This window comes from Lutra lutra, chromosome 15 (genome assembly GCF_902655055.1).
Source record: "Lutra lutra chromosome 15, mLutLut1.2, whole genome shotgun sequence".
NCBI lineage: Eukaryota > Metazoa > Chordata > Mammalia > Carnivora > Mustelidae > Lutra > Lutra lutra.
Window position 1 is genome coordinate 36,595,548 of NC_062292.1, and position 11,797 is coordinate 36,607,344.

At 47.6% G+C, this 11,797-nt stretch overlaps 1 protein-coding gene across 1 annotated transcript; it reads left to right on the forward strand.

Annotated features, from left to right (window-relative positions):
* Positions 1-2,441: 2,441 nt before the first annotated feature.
* On the forward strand, positions 2,442-6,990 carry IL10 (interleukin 10). Its single transcript, XM_047705814.1, has 5 exons — positions 2,442-2,709; positions 3,647-3,706; positions 3,974-4,126; positions 5,139-5,204; positions 6,229-6,990. Exons 1-5 carry the CDS (start codon positions 2,545-2,547, stop codon positions 6,319-6,321), a joined length of 537 nt encoding a protein of 178 aa, XP_047561770.1. The 5' UTR covers positions 2,442-2,544; the 3' UTR covers positions 6,322-6,990.
* The last annotated feature ends 4,807 nt before the right edge of the window (positions 6,991-11,797 follow it).

The following is an 11,797-nucleotide window of genomic DNA, read 5'->3' on the forward strand; positions in this document are numbered from 1 at the left end:
TGGTCTGCCTTCCTAGGTTGTTTCCTTATCCTTCTGAGTGCCTGTGCCCAGACCAGACCAGCCTCCTTCAGGTTACGTCCTCCAGCCCTGGTACACGCTCATCACGTACTCTGCTATGCCCATCCCAGCATGAAAAGAGAAAGCTGGATAGCTGGCACCTTCTTCCATAGACCAAACCCTGTGCTTGGCACCAGGTACACAAAGGATAATAAAATAACATCCTACTTCAGGGGGCTCACAGCTGACAGGGGGAGGCAAGGTGTGTACATAAATGACAACAATGTCAGATTGTGGGTTTGGTAGTGGAGGCAAGTACGGGGCATGATGGCAGAGAAAGACAGGAGGGGTCTGTGCTGCCTGATCAGGGAGAAGGACCTCAGAACCTTGCCTGGGGTTTGATGCCTCTGGCCTGACTCTTTCATGTAGAGTCTGCACCCAGAACATCCAACTCAGATAGGCGATCAGCTTTATGAGCTAAAGCAAGCACAGCCCAGGAAACCCAGGAGACAAGGGGGAAAGAGAAGGGTAGAAGGGATGGAAACTTCAGCTCTGTTCTCTGCTTCCTGGCAGCAAAATCCAGTCCTTCTAAGCCCAGGGTAAATCAGCAAGAGCAAATATTTCTGCCTTAGCTCCACTCTTGTTTCTAAAATGTTCTTTTCTTCCTTCATGATCCTTAGGTTTTTGCATGACACTCCCCAAAGTATTGGAAGGGGAGGCCACAGCCCCCCGATCCTGACCCACAAGGTACACCCACAGGTTGGGGCTGTGCCCTGTCATTTCTTGCCCCCCCCCCAGACTCATTCCAGACTGGCCTGGCCCCAGTATGTCTGCCCCATTTGCACTGGCACAATGACCTTCTCCAATGGGGCAGGCTTAGGACATAGGGCCATCTAAGGTGTCCCAGTGCTGATACAGGAGGACAACGAAATAACAGAAACACTAGAGATAATCCTATATCTGGGTCCACTTGTTACTTCCTCAAGCCCCTCCCAGGTGAAGCCCAAAGGCCCCTGGCAGGGAGGAGGGCAGGACTGTTGCCCTCTTGGGACAGATAAACTATAGACACAGGGAGGTCAAGTGACTTTCCCTGGGTTTAAAGACTGACAGAGCCAGGACAGAGACCAGGTACTGCTTTTCCTAGTTACTGTCTTCACTGGGGAGGTAGGAAAAGACCCTATGGAAGGAGAAGATCAAGGCACATCAAGGGACCCCCAGGGACTTTCCAGATATCTGAAGAGGTGATTTCACTCCCCCTGTCCTTTCCTTATTGGAAGTAGAGCAACCTTCCTCACTCTCTGGCTCCCGGACCCGCCCACATTCAAACACACAGACACACACACACACACACACACACACACACGTCCACGTGTTCAAGTCCAAGACTATTGGCTAAGACTTCTTCGGAAGGAAGGAAGGGACAGGTAAGAGAAAAGAAAGGAGCCTTCTGTCCAGCCTTCATGGAATCCTGCCTTAATTTCCTTGTTATTTCTATTTCCTTCATACCCCATCTTTCAAGCACAAGTGTCCAACCACAGAAGTTCACAACTAAAAGAAATCATAAAGACTCTTCAATCCAACCTTATCGTTCCAAACACTTGGGACAGCGGGAGAAGATGGAGTAAGGAGCATGACTGTGATGTCAGGTAGGCCTGGGTGCAAAGTCTGAGAGTCAGGTGGGCAGGTGGGCAGGTGACGTAAAGTTTACTCACTATAAAATGGAGGTGATAAGGGCCCCAGGTGCTGGCAGGTGCCGAGCTATCAAACGTGTGGATTACTCTTGCTAACTTCCCCCAAGTACTGGGACAGTTGAGGAGGTAAAGACATAGCTGCGAGAATTGAAGCGATCTCAGGGCTGGAGAAGGAGCCTGGAGCACGTCTTGTGTCCTTGCTTGTCCTGCAAGAAGCCGGCCTCTGCACGAGGACATCTTGGAACATAAGATGAAAGAGCCGGAGGGATCTCTGGGCTAAATAGCCCACCCCGGGTTCTTATTTGCGGAAGGCTCTGAGGCTCTCCACAATTCAACAAGGGAAACCCAGGTTGGGGAGGGGATCCGATTATTTCTCAACTCCAGTGCATTCTGGAATGGCCAATTTGTCCACGTCACTGTGACCTAGGAACACGCGAATGGAACCCACAACTGTGGGTCCCTGTGCACAGAACAGCTGTTCACCCAGGAAACCAACTTTTTTTTTTTTTAAGAAAAGCTGGAAAGTTATTTTAAAACAGAGAGAGAGGTAGCTCATCCTAAAATAGCTGTAATGCAAAAGTTCATTGTTCAACAATCCCTTTTGCTTACAATGCAAAAAATTAACAACTTTTAGAAGTTCAACGAATGCAAAGTTGGAGAGGTCTAGGGGAAGGGAGGGGCTTTAATCAGAAGAAAACGTTTGCCAGGAAATCTGTGACTGTGGCTTTTTATGAATGGGGAGGCCTCACCGCACCCACAATATAAAGGGGGACCAGTAGGTGAAGGTCTACACACCAGGGGCTTGCTCTTGCAACACCAAACCACAAGACCGGCTCTCAGAAGGCAGAGCTTCATCATGCCCAGCCCAGCGCTGCTGTGTTGCCTGGTCCTGCTGGCCGGGGTAGGAGCCAGCCGCCACCAGAGCGCCCTGTCTGAGGACAACTGCACCCACTTCCCAGCCAGCCTGCCCCACATGCTTCGAGAGCTCCGAGCAGCCTTCGGCAGGGTGAAGACTTTCTTTGTGAGTATGATGCCTTCCTGTCCTTCCTTGCTAGGATTGCCTCCACTAGGCATGGTGCTAGAGCTCCAAGAACCCTGCTCCTTCCTGTTTGCCTCCATCCCTAGCATCCATTTCCCTCAAACAAAAATTCTTTAAGAGTCCCAGGTCAAGCCAGAGGCTCAGTGAGTTCATCTAAGCCCAGGGACGCAGCAAAGGTGCAGAAAAAGCCACCTTACAGGTCACTGCACTAGGAATCCTATGCTTAGCAACTTTTTTTTTTTTTAAGATTTTTTATTTATTTGACAGAGAGAGATCACAAGCAGGCAGAGAGGCAGGCAGAGAGAGGGGAGGAAGCAGATTCTCCGCTGAGCAGAGAGCCCGATACGGGACTCGATCCCAAGACCCTGAGATCATGACCCGCTGAGCCACCCAGGCGCCCCTGCTTAGCAACTTTTAATGAAGACTCCACCAGAGCTCAGTAGGCTGGGAGAAATCCCAAAGGGTCTGACTGAAGATGAAGATGTGTTCCCATGCCCTGTTGCAGGGAAACATAAGTGGCTTCAGCTGAGCAGGCTTCTGGAACCTGGAAGCCTGCTGGCTGGGGAAGGCGCCGTGCAGGGGTGGGGAAGAAAGAAAAGCAAGGACCCCTGAAGAGTGGGTGGGCATGGGTGGACCCTTCGAACCCGATTCATGTCTGCAAAAAGGAAACCAGGACCGGGTCAAGCTTCTGCCATGGCTTCAAAGCCTTGCAGAATTTTTAAAAAATCACTTGATCCTGAGGAAAAGGACCTGATTGAACTGAGGGTTCCAGCACTACTGAATGTCCTGTTCTGCAAATCTCCTTTCTATTTTGGGGCCAGGCTGTTCTGATTAAAAGTTAGAAGCTTTATAAATAAGAGGGCCTCAGAAAGACATTTCCTCAAACGTCAGGTTCATTCTCCTTTTGTTCTTCTTGCAGCAAATGAAGGACAAGCTGGACAGCATATTGTTGACTGGGTCCTTGCTGGAGGACTTTAAGGTGAGAGCCTAAGGGGGTGTGTGGGAGGAGAGGATGCAGCGTGACTCAGAGAAGAGTGGCCGCTAGGACCAGGGTCTGCTTCCTTTGCTTTGAAAAGGAGAAGTGGAAAGATCTTAACTCAGCACGTAGCCAAAGGGCTGTCCTGGGGTGGGGGAGGGGGAGGTGGCTGGTTAAGAAAGGTCCCTGGGGATAAAGCTGTCCTCTCAAGCTAGGGCAGCAGCTCTTCCTCCCAGTCACCGCCCCTCCCCCTCCTGCCCCTGCCCTTAGGGTTACCTGGGTTGCCAAGCCCTGTCGGAGATGATCCAGTTTTACTTGGAGGAGGTGATGCCCCAGGCTGAGAACCACGACCCAGAAGTCAAGGAGCACGTGAACTCGCTGGGGGAAAAGCTGAAGACCCTGCGGCTGAGGCTGCGGCGCTGTGTGAGTGCGGGCAGCTCTGGGGCGCCCTTCCTGAAACCCCACTCACACCCCGACAGACAGACAGACTGGCAGGAGCACTCTCGGGAAGGCGCTCGAGTTCCATCTCGTGCTCATTTCTCTCTGAGCAAGGAGTGGGGGAGGCTGCTGGCATTTACATGTTTGCGAACAGCTTTCCTGTTATTTGTGAGTCATTTGTGGGTTATTAACTACTCCCGTCTCTCTTTATGAAAGGGGCCCAGAGCTTCCGTCTGGGCTCCCTCATCCCTTTGGACCTAGACCCTGGGGCCCAGCAAAACGGGCCAGGAGATAGGGTCCCCTGGAGAAGAAACCCCACTTACCTCTTAATCCTCTACCTTTTGAAAACAGAGCTCTGACGTGGGGCCCAACGGACTGACAGGACTTCCCCAAGCACTTTGGAAGGGCTCCAGGGAGCTACTCGCCCCCAAGCTAGTGTCTCTAAATAATTCCCCAGGATAAAAATGTTCTCCAACTGAAATGAGCTCCTCGCCACGCGTTTCCTCTGTTTTGTCGCTGAGGATCGGGGAGTCAGTCAGTTGGTCTCTATCTGTAGGATGGGACTAGGCAAAGGTTTCAGTGTACATGGCTGAGACTGCGTCTCTACTCCTCGGGGACTTAGAAGTGGTCCCTGTGGCTGGAACTGAAGATGAGGGACAGGACAGGGAGGCAGGGAAGGACAGAACAGCTGGCTCAGCATGTGTCAGCACTGTGGCGTCCAGAGAGGAAGCGCCAAGCTCCAGCTCCTGGGTTTTCATGCAAGCTTTGCAAAGTCTCTGAGTAGCTCCTGGAGAAGCACTTTTCATTCCCCAGGGCTGTTTCTCCTCCGTCTAGTGGGCCAGGGGGAGGTGGAGCTCCGTTCTCCCAAAGGAGCTACGGGGCTTAGGTATCCAAGATGAGTCTGGCCACTTCTTCATGCTACCGACTCATCCCCCAAGTGCTGTGGACACAGGAGCTGGGAGCCAGTGACATTAACACTTTCTCTTTCCCTCCACAGCATCGATTTCTGCCCTGTGAGAATAAGAGCAAGGCGGTGGAGCAGGTGAAAAGCGCCTTCAGTAAGGTACGTGGACGGCGGCAGAAGGGGCTTGGGGACCGTGACCTCTACCCGCTCCCCAAGCTGGCCGGTGCTAAGCAGGCCCCATCCTTCTCTTGAAGGGGGTGTGGGAACCCAACAGATGGTGTGACCTCCTCAGCCAGTGAGGAGTTGCTGCCTTGATTATATTTGTTTTCTGTGAAGTGTCTTTGGGGGTTTCTAAATGACTGTTCCCCGCCTTTGCAGGCCTGTGGGTTGAGCCAGTCAGCCGGCCTGTGAACGCAGTGAGCTAGATGCTGGGGAGAGTGACAAAGGAAACAGAAAGTAGCTTGTTGGGAATCTAGACTAAAGCCACACGTGCAGGAAGCCGACACGTGAATGTGCACACACAAACACACCCAGGGGTTTAGCCGGAACTCCCCAAAGCTCTGAGTAGGAAATTCTCGTTAATCTCGAGTCGGTCCATGCTCCCTTTCCAGCTGCCATTCACACCTGCCAAGGTGCCTCAGAATGTCAACTCTCAGATCACATGGGGTTTCACACTTCAGCTGTCAGTGAACTCCTCAACCCACTTCCCAGAAGCCATGTGGTCTCTGTCCTCTTTGTGGGAGGGTTCCAGTCTCGGGGGACATAAGCCCCCTGACTGTAGGCCAAAGGAGCAGGGCAGGGCCTATTCAATCCATTGGTGAGAAGACATAAACATAAAAGGGGTCCCTTTTCTCCTCTTACCAACTTGCTTTCGAAGCGGTTCCTCTAATGTCTTCTCTCCAGATTCTGAATAAGAGTCATGTGAGTGCATGACTTTTAAAATTGTTAAGGCCTCATTTTGTAGACTCTTCCTCTTGTTACTTGCCAGCCAGGCTTTAGACCCTTGTGTAGCCTTTCCCAAGGGCCCGGGCATACCCTCAGCATCCTAGGGTCTGTCCTTCACCTCCTGACCCAAGAGAGCAAGTGTGGCACCTGGGCCCCAGAGACATACCCATCCAAGCCAGGGACCCATTTACTCACACAGATGGGGCTTTCACGAAACATTTCTTATCTTTCTACACAGCTCCAAGAGAGAGGTGTCTACAAAGCCATGAGTGAGTTTGACATCTTCATCAACTACATAGAAACCTACATGACAATGAGGATGAAGATCTGAAAACATCCAGGATGAGGACTCTTCTCAACTCCAGCACATAAGTTGGAGATCTGAAAATCCCATCCGGGATGTAGGAGAGCTGAACAACTCCTTGGAGAACCCTGTTGTACCTCTCTCTTAAAATATTTATTACCTCTGATACCTCAACTCCCATTATATTTATTTACTGAGCTTCTCTGTGAACTATTTAGAAAGAAGCCCAATATTGTAATCTTTTTCAATATTTATTTTTTTTTACCTGTGTGTAAGCTGTTTTCATAGGGTGATACCCTGTGGCATTTGAGTATTTTAAGGGAAACTATAAGTTATATAAGGAAAAATATATTTCTTGGGGAGACTACTGAAGCTTCCATTTCAAGCTGACCATACTGGATAGCTATTTCCCTGACCTTCCTATAATTTCTCTTGTCCCTGGGCCTGGGGCTCCTAGAGTGTTATAAAGACTCTTACCCTCTTAAGAAGAGAAACTAGGGAGGCCCTTTGATAATTAATATTCCAGTGGCTCGGAGGAATTCCCTTGACCTCATTCCCCAACCATTCACTCTTGAAAGCTGTGGCCTGCTTGTTATTTATAACAACCTAAAGTTGGTTCTAATAGAACTCAGTGTTAACTAGAAGCAATTCAATTCCTCTGGGAATGTTACATTGTTTGTCTGTTTTCATAGCAGATTTTAATTTTTAATAAATAAAGAATCATTAAAATCATATTATGGTGTCAGTTGACTTCTGTTTGACTAAAAATTACTCCCTCAGGGATGCCTGGGTGGCTCAGTCAGTTAAGCGTCTGCCTTCAGCTCGGGTCATGATGCCAGGGTCTGGGGATCGAGTCCCACATCAGGCCCTTTGCTCAGCACAGAACCTGCTTCTTCCTCTGCCCCTCCCCCTGCTCGTGTTCTCTCTCTCTCTCTCTCTCTCTCTCTAACAAATAAATAAAATCTTTAATAAAATAAAAAAATAAAATAAAGTAATTCCCTCAATATTTTCAAGATAGGAGGGAGTAGATAAAAGAATTCTGCATTCCAGAGAAAACAAGCCAGCTACCCTCTCCCAAAGAAGAAGTAAGTTCCAAATCTGATCAGGAGAAAAAACTATTTTCCCTTCAAAAGCCAATAGCAAAAACTGCCATGATCTTCCTATAAACTCTGTCCTTTAAGAAATTATCCTTAAGATCTTAAAGAGAATGCTGATTTCCAAGACTAAGGACAAGATTCTATAGATACCAAAATTAGAAAGATAGGCAGATGACTTTTTAAGTGTTTTTTGTCTTTGTTTTCTTGTGGCGGGGGGTGGGGGGATGTTGTTTGTTTGCTTGTTTTGTTCTGTATTGCTTGGTTTTGTTTCTTCAAACCCCAAAGGTCTGGGTGAATACTAATCTATCTGGGTTGTCGTGAAAATTCAGATAAAGAGCTAACATGATTCCTGGCACTAAGAGATGGCCCCCACACATACATTTGGTTGTTACTGGTCTGCAAAACCTACCAAATCCTCCTTGAGTTGAGATTAGAGGCCCACCCAAAAGAGTAGAATATAAGCAGATCAGCCCACTTGATAGACTACCCAAGGATTCCAGGCACTGGTATCCCTTCTGTTCCCTCCTTCAGCCACCGAAGAATGTGAGATTGGCTTCTGATTGCGGTCTGTTGGGAGGGGCATGGTGGCGGGGGAAGCCCTACTCAAATTGGGGAAGAGAGAGGGAAACAATAGTCTGAGTAAACACTGATCACCCTCACAGTCTGACCAGGCAGCCCTGGTCCAGGGAGGATAGAGGCTAACTGGCTGTGGTCAGTTTTTCAGTAAGACCTGACTCACTTCAGTTAAAGTAACCATAGGAAGGAAGTGGGAAGCATCAAAGCTGAAATTCTGAGATAAAAGGTTAAGGTTAAGAATGGAGGCTAACAGAAAACCAAGAGAGAGGAGAGAGGTTCTCTACACCAGGGCTCTCTGTCTACACTGAACTGGAGAAGCTGTGAGGTTTAGGCAGTTAGGGCTCTCTGGTGGGCAAGGTGCACCAACTTAAGGTTGAGGTTGGCACCTCATGTGAGGGAAGTGGGCATCTGAAACCAAGACACAGCAACTCACCTAGAGAAGCCACACAGCTGGTGAGATGTTGACAACAGTCGCAATTACTCGAGCACTTAGTTTGAGCCAGTCAGGGCTGGTTATGTGCGTATCAGGCATGCCATGTGGGATTATTATTGTGATCTCCCGTGAGAGGAAACAGGTGCTCAGACATGTTGGTATGGCCTGGCCACAGGGGTTGTACGGAGAATGGAGAACTGAGAAAAGTATAAAATGTCTTTCCCTTTGTATTTGTAAAGACACCTATTGATGTCTTTAAAATTTAGAAGCTGGAGACTGAGCTTAAAACAACACACATATTTGTCTTTTCTTGTTGGTTGGGAATCTGAGAGAGACAACTAGGGGTTCTGGTTCAGGATATCTGAGGAGGTTGATGACAGCCAAGTCATCTGACGCCTGTTTGTGGTTGGACAAATCCCATCCTAGATGGCACGTTTACATGGTTGTTGGCAGGTGGTCTTTGTTCCTTGCTACATGGGCCTTTCTCTAGGACTTCTTGAGTATCTTCACTACACAGTGGCTGTCTTCCCCAGAGCCAGTGATATGAGAGACAGCAAGGAGGAAGTCATAGTGTCTTTTAGACCTAATCTCAGAAATCTCACACCACACTTCTGGCACATTCTGTTTGTTAGAAGTGAGTTTGAGTTGGCGAGTATAGCCCATATTGAAGGGGAGATAAATTAGAGTTCACCTTTTGAAGGGAGGAGAATTTGTGGACATGTTTCAAAAAAAAAATTTGTGGACATTTTCTAAATTCAAAGAATTTAGAAAAAAATAGCTCAATTGTGCTTGAATGGCACATCAGGCTCCTGGGTGGATGGGGGTAAGGAGATGAGTCGGGTAAGCATCAGGGTGCATGGAGAGGCCATCATGATGGACACTACCCTCTTCCAGTCCTCTCCCCTGTGGACTCAGTCTAATATATTTAGCTCAATGAGCCTCAGTTTCTCATCTGGAAAACTAGCAGAAACTTTTTTCCCGGGTGTTATCTACTGAATGTTTGTGTTCCCTCAAAATTCATATGTTGAAGCCCTAACCCTTACTGTGATGATATTTGGAGATGGGGCCTTTGGGAGGAAATTCGGGTTTGATGAAGTCATGAGTGTGGGGCCATCATGATAGGATTAGTGCCTTTATAAGAAGAGACACCAAAGAGCATGCTCTCTCTTTTTCCACATGAGCATAATAAAAAGATCTTATTGAACACATGCAGAAAGATGGCAGTTGTTACAAGCCAAGAGAAGAGGCCTCAGGATGAAACCTACCATGTTGGCACCTTAAATCTTGGACTTCCAGCCTCCAGAACTATGAGAAATAATTTTTTTTAAGATTTTATTTATTCATTTGATAGACAGAGTCTACAAGTAGGCAGAGAGGCAGACAGAGAGAGAGGAAGGGAAGCAGATTCCCTGTTGAGCAGAGAGCCGGATGTGGGGCTCGATCCCAGGACCCTGGGATCATGACCTGAGCCAAAGGCAGAGGCTTTAAACCCACTGAGCCACCCAGGCTCCCCTAAATTTCTTTTTTTAAGCCATGCAATTTATGGTATTTTGTTATGGCAGCCTGAGCTGACTAATAGGCCAGACTTGATATAAGGGTCAAATAGAATGTCAGGTATGAAGGTACCTATGTGTTTTGGATTGGAAATATAGAGACGAGGCTTAGATGGAATTGACTGACTGATTGATTGACTGACTGGCTGATTTTTGGCAACAAGCCTTTATTCTGTAATAAGATCAACCATCTCATCTCCCATGTCCCTCTTTTCCTCGCGCCAGGGTTTGGATAGCAGTGAAGAATGAGAATCTCTGTCTGTGGTCCCAGCTGCTGAGGTGAGGAGGGTGGGACCCATGAGAGAAGCTCCCCAAGTCTGTGATGATAATGTGGTCACCCTACCCAGCCACTGACAGAAATCAGACAGATCAAAAGGTTCAGGAAGACACCATCTGGAAGGAAGGGGATGATATCAGAATGTAAAGAAAGACAAAAGAGAATTGGCTTGAGAGCAGAAGCTACGCACTCAACAGCTTGCCCACTCAAAACTCTTATCGGGTGGATTTGATTGTGGAACGTGAGGACCATTTTGGGCCTGGGGTGATTTAGGGAGAAGCAGGCATAACATCCAAGGAAATAGGAGCTGGATCATAAGAACAAACGCTCAGAATTTAAAACGGCAGAATGATCTTTGAACTTTTGTAAGTTGCAGAAGTCGCTGCAGAATGAACCAGTCAACTCGCCTTGGAGTGGTTAGTGGGTCCAGGTGACATGCACTGTGCCATTATTTGCTCCTCCTTTTATACACTAACTCACTTGGTGACTTTGGAAATTTTATTTACCCTGTCTGAGCCTTAGTTTCCTCGAGAATAAAGCAAAGCATTCTGTCTGGATCCATGGTTTTCAACTGGAACCACAAGATGCATGCAAATTCTGAAAGCACTCCTCATGGAGAGGCTATCTTTGAACAATTTCCGAAACTTGAACAAGCCTAATGAAATTGTACATTTGCCATCCCCACCTTTCTTAAGTCTGCGCAGGCTCACTAAAAAGCACTTCTAGGCACTCAACTGGAGTGATAGCCACTTTGTATGGAAAGACAGGTCGCTTCATGCTGACCAGAAGCTCTGTTTGGAGTCATCTATTATATCTTTGACTAATAAATACAGAAAATGGAGTTACTTCTTGATTTTTTTTAACCAGATGAAATATTTTAAAATAGAGAGTCTCTAGGGAAAATTAATAGCTGCAGTCCTTTGTGGTCAAAAGCTTCAAAACCACTAAATGAGATGACCTCGAAGTGCCCTTTGAGCCCATACTTCTTAATTCCAGCATCTGATTCCTCCAGTCAGCCAGGCCTATTCCCACTTGAGCCCTCTTCTGGGACACATTCTATCCACAGAGTCTGCACTGGTAATTTTCCAGACAGATTCCCAGTTGTTGGGAACTTCAACAGCCCCCCTATCCCAGCAAGGTTGCGCCTCGGCTCCAAGTTGTGTGACCTACAGACAACGCCTACCTCAGTGTCCTCTGTAACATGGAGAGAATAATCGTTCCTTCAAGGTGTTGTTTTCATAAGAAATAAAGACGTGGATACATGTAAAGCACAGAGGAAAGGCTTAATAAAAGTGGCTCTTCCCTTGGACATTTGGAAAATGCTCACATGAGACCAAATGGTAAGATCAGTGCTAATACCATAAAAAACAGCTGGACACACTTTGTGTGCCCATCACTAAAACTGGACCTTTCCTTATCCTATTTTCTGCCTCTGGACCCATCATTTCTGGATAGAAAGAGAAAATGGGCCATCCCTACTTGGGAAGGACAGAAAGGATATGACATTCTTCGAGTGCCTGAAGAAAATACATGGCTTGATGACATAATATATATATTTATGAATTAT